General features: G+C 43.8%; 1 protein-coding gene across 8 annotated transcripts in view; it reads right to left on the bottom strand.

The window, feature by feature from the left end:
• Nucleotides 1-17,369, bottom strand: part of grin1a (glutamate receptor, ionotropic, N-methyl D-aspartate 1a) — a 127,941-nt gene that overhangs the window by 12,421 nt on the left and 98,151 nt on the right. For 4 of the 8 annotated variants that reach the window (XM_061877034.1, XM_061877033.1, XM_061877032.1 and 1 more), the window contains 2 exons: nucleotides 11,124-11,150; nucleotides 6,328-6,438 (listed from right to left, as the gene is read on the bottom strand). The exons of 3 other annotated variants lie outside the window; for them this stretch is intronic. In XM_061877034.1, coding sequence (XP_061733018.1) covers nucleotides 6,328-6,438; nucleotides 11,124-11,150 — 138 coding nt within the window. The remainder of the gene's footprint in view (nucleotides 1-6,327; nucleotides 6,439-11,123; nucleotides 11,151-17,369) is intronic. One more of the 8 variants, XM_061877030.1, reaches the window with a different exon arrangement.

The following is a 17,369-nucleotide window of genomic DNA, read 5'->3' on the forward strand; positions in this document are numbered from 1 at the left end:
GAAATAATTTGTACCCCTTTCAGATATCGCATTTAGTTCCCACTAAAACATTCCCATGTTGCACAATGAGATGTAAACATGGTATCATGTGTACATGCCTGTATCTTTGTTTGTAGAATATATCTTTATTAGTATAATATAATTATAATATTTTATGATTAATATTTATAAATTAAGATTAAATTAGGAAAAACGTTTTATTTTTCACTGAAAAAGGGTTTGGGTTTGCTTTGGAAAATAATTTTTACCCCATTCAGATATCGCATTTAGTTCCCACTAAAACATTTATTTAATAAAATAACATAATTCCATGATAATATATATCCATCCATCCATCCATTTTCTACCGCTTATTCCCTTTTGGGGTCGCGGGGGGCGCTGGCGCCTATCTCAGCTACAATCGGGCGGAAGGCGGGGTACACCCTGGACAAGTCGCCACCTCATCGCAGGGCCAACACAGATAGACAGACAACATTCACACACTAGGGCCAATTTAGTGTTGCCAATCAACCTATCCCCAGGTGCATGTCTTTGGAGGTGGGAGGAAGCCGGAGTACCCGGAGGGAATATTAATTAAGAATAAATTAAGAAAAAAAGTTGTATTTTTCATTAAAGAAGGGTTTGGGTTTGCTTTGGAAATCATTTGTAAATTGCACCTCTTTCAGTTATCGCATTTAGTTCCCACTAAAACAGGGGTACGGAACCTATGGCTCTCGAGCCAGATGTGGCTCTTTTGATGACTGCGTCTGACTCTCAGATTAATCTTAGCTGACATTACTTAACACGATAAGTAATTAATAACTCCGCTGGTAATCACAGTGTTAAAAAAATAATGTTCAAAATATAAAACATTCTCAGGCATTTCCTGTTCAAGGAGTTGCGTAATGGTAAGAAGTATTTTATTTATTATTGGTTAGCTTCAAAAGAACAATGTCATTTAAAACAATAATATACTTATTATACTCTAAAAATGGCGGTCCAACTTAAATATGCACGCAATTAGTTGTATTCAGTGTTAAAAAATAGGATGTGGCTCTCATGGGAATATATTTTATAATATTTGGCTTCCATGGCTCTCTCAGCCAAAACGGTTCCCGACCCCTGCTCTATGAGATGTAACCATGGGATCATGTGTACATGCCTGTAACTTTCTGTTTGTAAAATATATCTTTATTAGTATAATATAATAATTAGGGGTGGGCAAATTAATGCGTTAATTACGAGTAAACTCATCAATCTATTAACGCCGACAATTATTTTATCGCACATTTGCGTAAGTTGTTTACATGCTTTTATTTTGTTAACGCCTTTTCTTAACACGATGGCGTCGCCCGGCGTCGAGCGGCTCTTGGTAAAGATGGAACATTTGGCAAAAATACCGGACAATTCTGCAAATGTCATGGCTGGCTTACAGCGTGGTCACTCCGGGATCACTTACGACCGCCAGACAATTCTGAATGTGGATAGATCGGGCCGTTTTGGACTGAATGACGCGTGCTTGCTAGACCGGCTAGCTAGCATGGGAATATTTTGTCGGCTACATCCAGCGGCCTGTGAAGCAGCGGAGTATTTGTATTGTCTGTCTATTTATGAATAATGCAGACGAGGCGCTTTGACTGAGTTCTTAACGTTTACTTTCAGAGCGTGCATATCACAACATACAAGATGCCGTCATGGCGACACAACCTATACCGGGCTACCGCACATGCTCGTCACTCCTGTTGCATGCTGGGTAGGGTAGTTCTTTTTTTCCCTGGCTCATAACATCACAATATAGTACCATGTATATGCATTCAGTTTATCAAAGCACCAAGCAAACAATCGGAAAATTCCCATCATATCAATTCCTAGATATGGTCATCAATCAATCAATGTTTATTTATATAGCCCCAAATCACAAATGTCTCAAAGGACTGCACAAATCATTACGACTACAACATCCTCGTAAGAACCCACAAAAGGGCAAGGAAAACTCACACCCAGTGGGCAGGGAGAATTCACATCCAGTGGGACACCAGTGACAATGCTGACTATGAGAAACCTTGGAGAGGACCTCAGATGTGGGCAACCCCCCCCTCTAGGGGACCGAAAGCAATGGATGTCGAGCGGGTCTAACATGATACTGTGGAAGTTCAATCCATAGTGGCTCCAACACAGCCGCGAGAGTTCAGTTCAAAGCGGATCCAAGACAGCAGCGAGAGTCCCGTCCACAGGAGACCATCTCAAGCGGAGGCGGATCAGCAGCGTAGAGATGTCCCCAACCGATACAGGCGAGCGGTCCATCCTGGGTCCCGACGAGCTGTCCATCTCATGGTAAACTACCGACCGGTGTCTCACCTTCCCTTTATTTCGAAAATCCTCGAAAAAATTGTTGCAGAGCAGCTAAATGAACACTTAGCGTCTAACAATCTATGTGAAACCTTTCAATCCGGTTTCAGGGCAAATCACTCGACTGAGACAGCCCTCGCAAAATTGACTAATGATCTATTGCTAACGATGGACTCTGATGCGTCATCTATGTTGCTGCTCCTCGATCTTAGCGCTGCTTTCGATACCGTCGATCATAATATTTTATTAGAGCGTATCAAAACACAAATTGGTATGTCAGACTCAGCCCTGTCATGGTTTAACTCTTATCTCACTGATAGGATGCAGTGCGTCTCCCATAACAGTATGACCTCGGACTATGTTAAGGTAACGTGTGGAGTTCCCCAGGGTTCGGTCCTTGGCCCTGTACTCTTCGGCATCTACATGCTGCCGCTAGGTGACGTCATACGCAAATACGGTATTAGCTTTTACTGTTATGCTGATGACACCCAACTCTACATGCCCCTAAAGCTGACCAACACGCCAGATTGTAGTCAGCTGGAGGCGTGTCTTAATGAAATTAAACAATGGATGTCCGCTAACTTTTTGCAACTTAATGCCAAAAAAACGGAAATGCTGATTATCGGTCCTGCTAGACACCGACCTCTATTTAATAATACAACTTTAACATTTGACAACCAAATAATAAAACAAGGTGACTCGGTAAAGAATCTGGGTATTATCTTCGACCCAACTCTCTCCTTTGAGTCACACATTAAAAGCGTTACTAAAACAACCTTCTTTCATCTCCGTAATATCGCTAAAATTCGCTCCATTTTGTCCACTAAAGACGCCGAGATCTGCGTAGTGCACTTAAGTGCACTACGCAGAATAAACACATTATTAATATTGCTACCACGGATAATTTGATCAAAAATTCCCTAAAACAGCCCACTACCTATAATATAGGTTTTTTTAAACATAAGATCCCTGATAAAAAAAAAAAATGTTTCTGCTGTTACCTCAGAAATTGCCTGTTCAGATGTTATGATTGTGGCTCAGAGATTTGTATGTAGAATATATTTATTTTCCATAACAAACAGGATAACTTAAATACCCTGGCAGTGACAATAAGCTTAAATGTTTGTATTTACATTTTTTGAGTTGATTTTCATAAAATATGCTATTTAACTGCTACTGTTTAACAAGGACTGATTTAAATTGTGTTTGCACGACAAATGTTTTGGCGCTTTTGTTCATGTGGGAGAATATTCCAATAAAGGTGCACTACACACTACTTTTGAATTCATTATTGGGCTTTGCGTATACAATGCAGTTAATCGCGATTAATCAGAGAAACTTAACTTCGATTAAAATTTCTAATCGTTGCCCAGCCCTAATAATAATATAATTTCATGATTTATATTTATAAATTAAGATTATATTAAGTAAGAAACATTTCATTTTCCACTAAAGAAGGGTTTGGTGTATGCGCATATGAAACTGGTGGAGTTCGGTACCTCCAACAAGGTTAAGAACCACTGCACTAGAACCTCAATTTACGGACCACAGCCATTTTTTTCATCCATTTTCTACCGCTTATTCCCTTTTGGGGTGGCGATGGGCGCTGGCGCCTATCTCAGCTACAATCGGGCGGAAGGCGGGGTACACCCTGGACAAGTCGCCACCTAATCGCAGGGCCAACACAGATAGACAGACAACATTCACACTCACATTCACACACTAGGGACCATTTAGTGTTGCCAATCAGGTGCATCTCTTTGGAAGTGGGAGGAAGCCGGAGTACCCGGAGGGAACCCACGCACTCACGGGGAGAACATGCAAACTCCACACAGAAAGATCCCGAGCCTGGATTTGAACCCAGGACTGTAGGACCTTCGTATTGTGCGGCAGACGCACTAACCCCTCTGCCACCGTGAAGCCCTTCTCCTATATATATATATATACACACACACATCCATCCATCCATTTTCTACCGCTTATTCCCTTTTTGGGGTCGCGGGGGGCGCTGGCGCCTATCCCAGCTACAATCGGGCGGAAGGCAGGGTACACCCTGGACAAGTCGGCACCTCATCGCAGGGCCAAGACAGATAGACAGACAACATTCACACTCACACACTAGGGCCAATTTAGTGTTGCCAATCAGGTGCATGTCTTTGGAAGTGGGAGGAAGCCGGAGTACCCGGAGGGAACCCACGCATTCACGGGGAGAACATGCAAACTCCACACAGACAGATCCCGAGCCTGGATTTGAACCCAGGACTGCAGGACCTTCGTATTGTGCGGCAGACGCACTAACCCTTAACTAACACTTACACACATGTAAGAGGGATGTGTACTATGACTATGAGTTGTTGTTTTTTTTCCCCTTGGCCTCAGTCTGGACCCCCTCTCCAGGGCCCAGGCTAACACCGATTTTCATTTTTTTAAATTTTATTTTAATCTTCTATTCCCCCCCTTCCCACCCGTCCAAGGTGACACCTCAGTCACCTTGGACGTATCCTCGCTCATCCATGCGGACTGGACCCTGACCGAGAGTGGAGTCTACTGTCTTGGTTGCTTTGTTGGGTCTGCTCCTGTCTCTGGCCATGCTCCCTCCTCCCCAGCGGACGATGGCGTGGATCACCGCAGAGGCCACCACAGTGGATATGTTTATTTTACTTTTTATTCATAGCTGTATGTAGAAGTGTCTGCTTGTATCTGCTGCTTTAATGTCTTTAATGTCCTCTGTGTTCTTTGATGTTTGATGTTTCCCTCTTACACACATGGAAGAGGGATGTGTACTATGGCTATGAGTTTGTTTTTTTTCCCTTGGCCTCAGTCTGCACCCCCACTCCAGGGCCTAGGCTAAGACCGATTTTTTAATTTTAATTTTATTTTAATCTTCTATTTTTTTCTCTCCCCCCCCCCCCTTGTATACCTGTATGTCATCTTTTTTGTAAGGGGCGCTGGAAGCCGGCAGACCCGTCAGCGATCCTGTTCTGTCTCCCTGTAATGTTTGTCTGATCTTGGATGGGATTGTGCTGAAAATTGTAATTTTCCTGAAGGAACTCTCCTGACGGAATAAATAAAGTACTATCTATCTATCTATCTATTGTATACCTGTATCTCATCTTTTTTTTTTGTAAGGGGCGCTGGAACCCGGCAGACCCGTCAGCGATCCTGTTCTGTCTCCCTTTAATGTTTGTCTGATCTTGAATGGGATTGTGCTGAAAATTTTAATTTTCCTGACGGAATAAATAAAGTCCTATCTAATCTATCTAATCTAATCTAACCCCTCTGCCACCGTGAGGCCCTTCTCCTATATACCCACACACACACACACACACATATATATATATATATATATATATATATATATATCCATTTCCATATCCATGCGAGCACAGATCGCATGAAAATATACGATCCTGAAACATCCTAAAAGACGCACGAAGCAAAAAGTGTTAATCGCGGTCCGTGAGCGTGACCCTGAAACAAACCGATGCATCAACAAACAAGTTTTCTTCTTCGTTGTCCGTCACACCTTTGGAAATTGGATAAAACAAGACGGAACATCTGCACATGCTTTCCAAACAAAACAAAAAAGATAAACACACAAAAGTGCAGGATTGTTGCAAAGAAAAAAGGTGGCCGGAACACTGAAACAAACACACCACGACACCTTCAAGAACCAAACAATCGCCAAACCAGCAGCCCAAGACAAGACTCCGTCTAATCGGCGTCAACACCACCTAAAACCTCCTCGCCTCCGTCTGACTCCAGCTCCCAGTCTGACCTGACCTGCACTGACGCCCCTTCTGCTACGGATGCTTGATGGCTGATCGATGGTGAACCGACAGACACGTGACAGGAGGCCGGCCGAGCCCCCGTGGACATGGATGAGTGGCGCGTGGACAGGAAGAAAGAGAAGGAGAGTGAAAGAGAGAGAGAGAGGCGACAGAGGAGAACGAAGAGAAGGAGTAAACAAGGGAAGATGTCGCTTCTGGGTCTCCTTACCGTGTCTTTGGAGGACCTACGCCTCTTGATGCTGGAAGCCAGGGTGGTACTGATGGACCTAAAAGAGGCTTTCTTTTGGGGGTCGGGCTCTGCTCTACCACTTTTCCTATCCTAAAATGAATATGTGGAAACATTATTGGCGTTCTACGTGGCCTGGGGGGGGGGCTCTGCTTCTCCTCCTCCCAACTCGCCACATGAATTGTCCTCTTATGCTCTAAGTCAGGGGTAGGGAACCTATGGCTCTAGAGCCAGATGTGGCTCTTTTGATGACTGCATCTGGCTCTCTGGATAAATCTGAGCTGATGTTGTTTAACACGATAAGTAATGAATAATTCCACTTGTAATCAAAAATAATGTTAAAAAAATAAAACATTCTCATGCATTTTTAATCCATACAGCCTGTTCCAGAAGTCGCGTTAATGGTAAGAAGTTATTTATTTATTATTGGTTAGTGTGGGGCTTGCCCTCCTGGGGGTTCTTCGGACCACCAAGCACCGACATGAGAGCCTGTTTCAGGGTTACAATATTGTTTTATTTTTCAATAAGTCTCTCAGTTGCTTTCCAGCAATTGTATTTCCAGCCCCAACCCAGTTTCTCCTCCTGGCTGCTGCTTATAACAGAGCGACAGGTAACAAGGCCCAGCTGGGCCATCTACACACCTGTCGCTGCAGGCCCGCAGGCCACGCCCCCTCCACAGTTAGCTTTAGAATAAAAATGTAATTAAAAAGAATAAGAGACCTATAATACTCTAGAAATGTTGGTCTTACTTAAAAATGCACGTGTTTAGTTGTGTTCAGTGTTAAAAAAAATATTATATGGCTCTTACGGAAATATATTTAAAAATATTTGGCTTTTTGGCTCTCTCAGCCAAAAAGGTTCCCGACCCCTGCTCTAAGTAGATGGGGGGGCGGAATGTGAAGAGAAGGTTTCGCCGCATGATATGAGGGGATAGGCGACTAAATTTGATGGCGGCATTCGGGCTCCAAAAAGAATGCATTAGGATGAGTGATGGGTCGTAAAGATGTCAGTGGACGCCGACTTTCCGTTTAGTCGATTCCCAATTCTGAAACGCATTTTGAAAAATTTAATTAGGGCTTTTTTTTTTCGATTTTAATTTTTTTCCATCCATTTTGTACCGCTTGTCCATTTTTGTGTGGCAGGGGGTGCTACAACCTATCGTACAGCCTGGACAAGTTGCCACCGCATCGCAGGGCCAACACAGATATTTTAAATGGCAGATTGTACAAACCCCGTTTCCATATGAGTTGGGAAATTGTGTTCGATGTAAATATAGACGGAATAATATGATTTGCAAATCCTTTTCAACCCATATTCAGTTGAATGCACTACAAAGACAAGATATTTGATGTTCAAACTCATAAACTTTTATTTTTTTTTTCAAAAAATAATTAACTTAGAATTTCATGGCTGCAACACGTGCCAAAGTAGATGGGAAAGGGCATGTTCACCACTGTGTTACATCACCTTTTCTTTTAACAACATTTGGGAACTGAGGAAACTAATTGTTGAAGCTTTAAAAGTGGAATTCTTTCCCATTTTTGTTTTAAGTAGAACTTCAGTCCTTCAACAGTCCGAGGTCTCCGCTGTCGTATTTTACGCTTCATAATGCGCCACACATTTTTGATGGGAGACAGGTCTGGACTGCAGGCGGGCCAGGTAAGTACCCGCACTCTTTTTTTTACGAAGCCACGCTGTTGTAACACTTGTCTTGCTGAAATAAGCAGGGGCGTCCATGATAACGTTGCTTGGATGACAACATATGTTGCTCCAAAACCTGTATGGACCTTTCAGCATTAATGGTGCCTTCACAGATGTGTAAGTTACCCATGCCTTTGGGCACTAATACACCCCCATACCATCACACATGCTGGCTTTTCAACTTTGCGCCTATAACAATCCGAATGGTTATTTTCCTCTTTGTTGTGAAGGACACCACGTCCTCTGTTTCCAAATATAATTTGAAATGTGGACTCGTCAGACCACAGAACGCCTTTCCACTTTGCATCAGTCCATCTTAGATGAGCTCGGGCCCAGCCAAGCTGGCGGTGTTTCAGGATGTTGTTGATAAATGGGTTTGGCTTTGCATAGTAGAGTTTTAACTTGCACTTACAGATGTAGCGACCAACTGCAGTTAATGACAGCGGTTTTATGAAGTGTTCCTGAGCCCATGTGGTGATATCCTTTACACACTGATGTCGGTTTTTGATGCAGTACCGCCTGAGGGTTCAAAGGTCCGTAATATCATCGCTTACGTGCAGTGATTTCTTTAGATTCTCTGAACTTTTTAATGGTTTTACGGACCGTAGATGGTAAAATCCCTAAATTCCTTGCAATAGCTCGTTGAGAAATGTTGTTCTAAAACTGTTCGACAATTTGCTTACAAAGTGGTGACCCTCGCCCCATCCTTGTTTGTGAATTACTTAGCATTTCATGGAAGCTGCTTTTATACCCAATCATGGCACCCACCTGTTCCCAATTAGCCTGCACACCTGTGGGATGTTCCATATAAGTGTTTGATGAGCATTCCTCAACTTTATCATTAATTATTGCCACCTTTCCCAACTTCTTTGTCACGTGTTGCTGGCATCAAATTCTAAAGTTAATGATTATTTGCACAAAATTTGTTTTTTTATCAGTTTGAACATCAAATATGTTGTCTTTGTAGCATATTCAACTGAATATGGGTTGAAAATGATTTGCAAATCATTGTATTCCGTTTATATTTACATCTAACACAATTTCCTAAGTCATGTGGAAACGGGGTTGATTTTCGTTCAAATATTGCCATAAAATTGGATTTTGTGCTGTTTTGCTTCTATGGATTTGAATTTTTCCATATAAACGCAAAAAAAATTGTGCAAAAATTTGTGATTGTCTGTGTGATGACAAACTGAACCGGCCTTTCCATTGCGTTGAGCATGTTTTTAGCATAATGCTAAAAACGTTGTTCAGCGGGAATCCTATATATGTCGCTGTGGCTTGTGCAGCCCTTTGAGACACTCGTGATTGAGGGCTACATAAGTAAACATTGATTGATTGATTGATTTAAATAGTTTCAGAAATGAAAATAGAAAAACAATGGTCTGAAACTTGGGGGCGGTACATCTGGATTGGTGGACCGGGGTGGTGGTTCCTCTCTTTAAGAGGGTGTGTTCCAACTATGGTGGGATCACACTACTCAGAACCTTCCCGGTAAGGTCTATTCAGGCGTACAGAAGAGGAGGCTACGCCGGATTGGCCAACCTCGGATTCAGGAGGAACAGTGTGGTTTTCGTCCTGGTCGTGGAACTGTGGACCAGCTCTATACTCTCGGCAGGGTTCTTGAGGGTGCATGGGAGTTTGCCCAACCAGTCTACATGTGCTTTGTGGACTTGGAGAAGGCATTCGACCGTGTCCCTCGGGAAGTCCTGTGGGGAGTGCTCAGAGAGTATGGGGTATCGGACTGTCTTATTGTGGCGGTCCGCTCCCTGTACGATCAGTGCCAGAGCTTGGTCCGCATTGCCGGCAGTAAGTCGAACACGTTTCCAGTGAGGGTTGGACTCCGCCAAGGCTGTCCTTTGTCACCGATTCTGTTCATAACTTTTATGGACAGAATTTCTAGGCGTAGTCAAGGCTTTGAGGGGTTCCGGTTTGGTGGCCGCAGGATTAGGTCTCTGCTTTTTGCAGATGATTTGGTCCCGATGGCCAGGATCTTCAACTCTCACTGGATTGGTTCACAGCCGAGTGTGAAGCGACTGGGATGGGAATCAACACCTCCAAGTCCGAGTCCGTGGTTTTCGCCCGGAAAAGGGTGGAGTACCATCTCCGGGGTTGGGGAGGAGACCCTGCCCCAGGTCGAGGAGTTCAAGTACCTCGGATTCTTGCTCACGAGTGAGGGAAGATTGAGAGGCGGATCGGTGCAGCGTCTTCAGTAATGCGGACGTTGTATCGATCAGTTGTGGTGAAGAAGGAGCTGAGCCGGAAAGCAAAGCTCTCAATTTACTGGTCGATCTATGTTCCCATCATCAGCTATGGTCCCAAGTTTTGGGTTATGACCGAAAGGACAAGATCACGGGTACAAGCGGCCGAAAGGAGTTTACGCCGCCAGGTGGCGGCTCTCTCCCTTAGAGATAGGGTAAGAAGATCTGCCATCCGGGAGGAGCTCAAAGTAAAGCCGCTGCTCCTCCACATGGAGAGGAGCCAGATGAGGTGGTTCGGGCATCTGGTCAGGATGCCACCTAAACACCGTGTTTAGGGCACGGCCGACCGGTAGGAAGCCAAGGGGAAGACCCAGGACACGTTGGGAAGACTATGTCTCCCGGCTGGCCTGGGAACGTCTCGGAACCCCTTGGGAGGAGCTGGACCAAATGGCTGGGGAGAGGTAAGTCTGGGCTTCTCTGCTTAGGCTGCTGCCCCCGCAACCGGACCTCGGATAAGCGTAGGAAAACGGATGGATGGATGGATAAGAAAAATCGAAAAAAACGGCCCTGCGTTTCAGAATTGGAAAAACGAATGAACGAAAGGTATACGGACCATGTCAGTGGATGTGAGAGCATGTTTCACCTTAATGCAACCATCTCAAATATGCAAACTACTGCCTGGCAGCTCCAATTTCTTCTCAGGGACAACAATGCTCAACATAATCAACGGCAGCAGATGCTAAAAAAAACTACATGCATGCATCTTATTGCTAAGCATTGTTAACCGTATCCTTACAAGACCATTACTATACTCTCAGCTCAACAATCGGGTGTTGGTGTGCATAAGTAAAAGAACTCATATCAAGGTATTCTTACATCCTGAGTCTCTAGAGAGGAAGAGGGCTGCATAGGGGAAGAAAAGAAAAGTAAAATAAATGTCCATCCACCATCGTTTTTTGCTTAAGAATATATCCTGATGCATGACCCAAGGGATCAGTAAAAGGGTGATATCTAAAAATGAATAAATAAATAGACGCTAGCAAAGCAAACATCAACATTCAAAGCCAGGCAGGTATATTTAAAAAAAAAAAAAAAAAAAAAAAAAAAAAAAGTCAGGCTGCACTATCAAAGAGGGACATTTAGACAGCCCATTTAGAGTCATTATACCTTTGAAAAGGTATAATAGAAATTCACCCCACACATAAGGGGATGAGATGGAATAAAATGCTTGATCGTAGGGATGTGCTGATCGTTCGGCCACCGGTCAGTATCGGACGAAAAAGTATGTGATCGCCATTGCCGATTTATGCCGATCACAAACGCCGATCCCCTCCGGCTGATATTGTGTTCATATCAGGGGTGTCCGTTACGTCGATGGCGAGCTACCGGTCGATAAATTGGCGATCTCAAAATGAGCGATCATTAATCTCCACCAAGACGTCGGTATCATCACTTGATTGACATTCGCGGCACCCGAGGGTCTTGTGGGATGACGCTGGCTACTGCCAGATCATTATTAAGAAAAAACAACCGACAGGAAGGCGACATAGCTCGGTTGGTAGAGCGGCCGTGCCAGCAACTTGAGGGTTGCAGGTTCGATTCCCGCTTCCGCCACCCTAGTCACTGCCGTTGTGTCCTTGGGCAAGACACTTTACCCATCATTATTAAGAAAAAACGACAGACAGGAAGGCGACATAGCTCGGTTGGTAGAGCGGCCGTGCCAGCAACTTGAGGGTTGCAGGTTCGATTCCCGCTTCCGCCACACTAGTCACTGCCGTTGTGTCCTTGGGCAAGACACTTTACCCATCATTATTAAGAAAAAAACGACCGACAGGAAGGCGACATAGCTCGGTTGGTAGAGCGGCCGTGCCAGCAACTTGAGGGTTGCAGGTTCGATTCCCGCTTCCGCCACACTAGTCACTGCCGTTGTGTCCTTGGGCAAGACACTTTACCCATCATTATTAAGAAAAAACGACCAACAGGAAGGCGACATAGCTCGGTTGGTATAGCGGCCGTGCCAGCAACTTGAGGGTTGCAGGTTCGATTCCCGCTTCCGCCACCCTAGTCACTGCCGTTGTGTCCTTGGGCAAGACACTTTACCCATCATTATTAAGAAAAAACGACAGACAGGAAGGCGACATAGCTCGGTTGGTAGAGCGGCCGTGCCAGCAACTTGAGGGTTGCAGGTTCGATTCCCGCTTCCGCCACACTAGTCACTGCCGTTGTGTCCTTGGGCAAGACACTTTACCCATCATTATTAAGAAAAAAACGACCGACAGGAAGGCGACATAGCTCGGTTGGTAGAGCGGCCGTGCCAGCAACTTGAGGGTTGCAGGTTCGATTCCCGCTTCCGCCACCCTAGTCACTGCCGTTGTGTCCTTGGGCAAGACACTTTACCCATCATTATTAAGAAAAAACGACAGACAGGAAGGCGACATAGCTCGGTTGGTAGAGCGTCCGTGCCAGCAACTTGAGGGTTGCAGGTTCGATTCCCGCTTCCGCCACACTAGTCACTGCCGTTGTGTCCTTGGGCAAGACACTTTACCCATCATTATTAAGAAAAAAACGACCGACAGGAAGGCGACATAGCTCGGTTGGTAGAGCGGCCGTGCCAGCAACTTGAGGGTTGCAGGTTCGATTCCCGCTTCCGCCACAATAGTCACTGCCGTTGTGTCCTTGGGCAAGACACTTTACCCATCATTATTAAGAAAAAAACGACCGACAGGAAGGCGACATAGCTCGGTTGGTAGAGTGGCCGTGCCAGCAACTTGAGGGTTGCAGGTTCGATTCCCGCTTCCGCCACCCTAGTCACTGCCGTTGTGTCCTTGGGCAAGACACTTTACCCATCATTATTAAGAAAAAACGACCGACAGGAAGGCGACATAGCTCGGTTGGTAGAGCGGCCGTGCCAGCAACTTGAGGGTTGCAGGTTCGATTCCCGCTTCCGCCACCCTAGTCACTGCCGTTGTGTCCTTGGGCAAGACACTTTACCCACCTGCTCCCAGTGCCACCCACACTGGTTTAAATGTAACTTAGATATTGGGTTTCACTATGTAAAGCGCTTTGAGTCACTAGAGAAAAGCGCTATATAAATATAATTCAATTCAATTTAAAAAAACATTTTTTTTTATTTCGACAGACTCTCGCGCCGTACCCGCCGTCAAAACTCTAAAGACCGACCGCGCAGTTCCTGTCTTCACAATAAAAGCCCTGCTCCATCCTGCCTGCGCTATCAAAATAAGAGTCTCGGAAAAGCTGGCGCGCACAAGCTCGCAAAGCTACGGAGTTTGCTCGCCAATGTATTTTTTGTAAAGTGTATAAAAAGGAGTGTGGAATCTCGACAAATAAAATGGCAAAACGCAAGCACTTTCAGGTGGTATTGGACAGAAAGGAGGCCCCTATTGGGACAAGTCATGCCCCGTCATGCATGTTAAAAAAAGGGGAGCGGGGTCCGGTAATTTTTAGCGGCAGTATAGTACCGAATATGATTCATTAGTATCGTGGTACTATACTAATACCGTCCGTACAACCCTAGTACAAACTCATGCATTCTTCGACTCTGCTCCCTTGGACTGGAGTGCAAGCTGCATTCTTTTCCCGTTGTTGTTTTATAAAGTCTTGTACTCTTTCGCCCTTTTTCATCACCCCTCAGGAATCTCTGAAGGAACATGCATCCTTTTTCGCGATTTGAACGATTCGTGCAGCCGAAAACAACGCAAGCGTAGGGCATTTTTTCTTCGAGAAAGGCTAAATGGTGCTTCTCAAACAATTGTACGGAGTAAAAGAGAATACCGTGTTGATGATTTATTGGAGCATATACTTGGTCACAAACAAACATTCATGAAGTTTGGTTCTCTGACATCACATGGACAAAGATATGACCTTCTGGAGGAAAGTTCCGTGGTCAGATGAAACACAAATTGAGCACAATACCCAGCAATATGTTTGGAGGAGAAAATGTGAGGCCTTTAATCCCAGGAACACCATATCTACCGTCAAGCATGGTGGTGGTAGTATTATACTCTGGGTCTGTTTTGCTGCTAATAGAACTAGTGCTTTACAGAGAGTAAATGGGACAATGACAAAAGGAGGGTTACCTCCAAATTCTTCAGGACAAGCTAAAATCTTGTCTTGGGCGCAGTTGGGTGTTCCAACAGGACAATGACCCCAAACACACATCAGAAGTGGTAAAGGAATGGCTAAATCAGGCTAGAATTAAGGTTTTAGAAGTCTTAATTGTCAGGACAATGCTGAAGACACAAGTCAATATCAGAAAACCAACAAATTTAGCTGAACTGCACCGATTTTGTCAAGAGAGGTCAAAAATTCAAGCAGAAGCTTGTGGATGGCTACCAAAAGCGCCTTATTGCAGTGAAACTTGCCAAGGGACATGTAAGCAAATATTAACATTGCTGTATGTATACTTTTGACCTAGCACATTTTCAGTAGAACCATAATAAATCAATAAAAGAAGCAAACTTCATGAATGTTCTTTGTGACCAACAAGAATGTGCTCCAATCACAACATCACCAAAAAGTTGTGGAAAATAATGGAAACTCAAGACAGCTATGACATGATGTTCTTTACAAGTGTATGTAAACTTTTGACCACGACTGTACAATTAAAATGTACAGGTATTAAATGTGCTCAAGTTTCGGTATTTGCATCGGGCAATGTCACTCACGGATGATCGGAATTGGAATCGGTGGCATAAAACCCTGATCGGAACATCCCTAATTAATAATAATAATAATAATAATAATAAAAATAATAATAATAAAAGAAGTTGCAGATGTTTCCAAATAATACCGAACATGTCAGCTAATGTGCAAAAAGGAAACTTTATCTTGGAAAGAAACCATCACATGACCAAAATAGAGATGGTAAGAGGGTGTGCCGTGTGGTGTGAATTTCATCATGCTAAAACATTCAATGGATGAAAAGGGAAGAAAACGTCGTAGAAGTAAACACAAAACAAAAACAGCAAGACAAATTCAAGTTAGCCCCGCTCAGGTCACATGACCAGGACGCTCTTTTTTTTGTTGTTTTGTTTCTCCCCCCCCCCCCTCTGTATTTCTAAGGTCAGCTGTGCATTATCCGCCACGTTTCTCCTCTCACGCCCCCGGTGGCACGTGCCCAGGTGGGCGGCGGGGGCGGACGGCGGAAGAAGAAGAAGAAGAAGAAGAAGGCTGGCAGGAGGGGGGTGATTGGTGATTTTAATTAGGAATAACAAGACTCTCCTGTTGGAAGATGACAAGTTAGAGCATGGCGGAAGTTGAGGAAACAAGTGTGGCTTATTGTGGAAAAAAAACAATAACCCAAAAACATTCCCTATTTTTTTGTATTAATATTATTTTTGTAATCCTAAAGATGTCCAAGGCCTGATGAGGTGTGCACAGTCCTGACTGAGCATTACCATGGGGACTCGCTTGTTTTATTTTTAAACAGAAACAGAAGCAGGTCACCATGGTGCTTCATCATCATCACAGTGTGTTTCTCCCAACTTTTCTGTGATCCTATTGGTGTGCTCGGATTAGAGGGTGCACTTCTGACTGATGCCTTGCTTCACAGGGTGTGACGCATGGGTCAGTCGAATAAATAAGGATTTACGGTTGAATCTGCAAATTCGACTGATATGACTTCTAAGTTCCTGCCTTTAATGTTATCATACCGTATTTTCCGCACCATAGGGCGCACTGGATTATGAAGCGCAAAAAAGGAGTCATAATATTTTTCTAAATGTAAAATACTTCATTGTGTAGCGTGCAAGGACGGGAGTGGAAGAAGTGTCCAAAAGACGGCGCTAATTGTTTTAATGACATTCAGACTTTACTTCAATCGATAACATCTCCTCATCTGTGGCTCACGAGTGCAACAACAACGCCTGAAATGTGTCCCGTGGAAAAACTGTCCGACCGGAACTCTCTAATATCTAAAGCTACTTGGGTGAATAATGTAAACTCACTACACCGGTTTGTTTTAGCGCTCTCATCACGAGTTCACTGACAGATATAAGTAAGAACTTTACACTACTTTATATAAAAAAAATGTCAACAGCAGAGGATGAATGTCACATAACAAGAAGATAGAGAAAAAAGAAGAAGCTTATCGGACTACAAAGTAAAATATTATTTTTTTCTAAATGTGAAAGACTTCCTTGTGGTCTATAGAACATGTGATGGTAGTTCTTTGCTCAAAATGTTGCATGGATAAGGTTTTACGCATCATCTTCAAGTCGCTTTTTTACGTGCCTCCCCTTCGATAGCGCGTTCTCCCCGTCATCTTTGTTGTAGCGGTGTAGCGTGCAAGGATGGGAGTGGAATAAGTGTCCAAAAGATGGCGCTAATTGTTTTAATGATATTCAGACGCTACTTCAATCAATAACGGAGCAGCATCTGTGGCTCACGAGTGCAACAACAACGCCTGAAATGTGTCCCGTGGAAAAACCGTCCGACCGGATCTCTCTAATAACTAAAGTTCTTTTGGGTGAATAATGTATACTCACTACACCGGTTTGTTTTAGCGCTTTCATGACGTGTTCACTGACAGATATAAGTAAGAACTTTACACTACTTTATATAAAAAAATGTCAACAGCTGAGGATGAATGTCACATAACAAGAAGATAGAGAAAAAAGAAGAAGCTTATCGGACTACAAAGTAAAATATTATTTTTTTCTAAATGTGAAAGACTTCCTTGTGGTCTATAGAACATGTGATGGTAGTTCTTTGCTCAAAATGTTGCATGGATGAGGTTTTACGCATCATCTTCAAGTCGCTTTTTTACGTGCCTCCTTTTCGACAGCGCATTCTCCCCGTCATCTTTGTTGTAGCGTTGTAGCATGCAAGGATGGGAGTGGAAGAAGTGTCCAAAAGACGGCGCTAATTGTTTTAATGATATTCAGACGCTACTTCAATCAATAACGGAGCAGCATCTGTGGCTCACGAGTGCAACAACAACGCCTGAAATGTGTCCCGTGGAAAAACCGTCCGACCGAACCTCTCTAATAACTAAAGTTCTGTTGGGTGAATAATGTAAACTCACTACACCGGTTTGTTTTAGCGCTTTCATGACGTGTTCTCTGACAGATATAAGTAAGAACTTTACACTACTTTATATTA

The sequence above is a fragment of the Nerophis ophidion genome, linkage group LG17 (assembly GCF_033978795.1).
Source record: "Nerophis ophidion isolate RoL-2023_Sa linkage group LG17, RoL_Noph_v1.0, whole genome shotgun sequence".
NCBI classification, from domain to species: domain Eukaryota; kingdom Metazoa; phylum Chordata; class Actinopteri; order Syngnathiformes; family Syngnathidae; genus Nerophis; species Nerophis ophidion.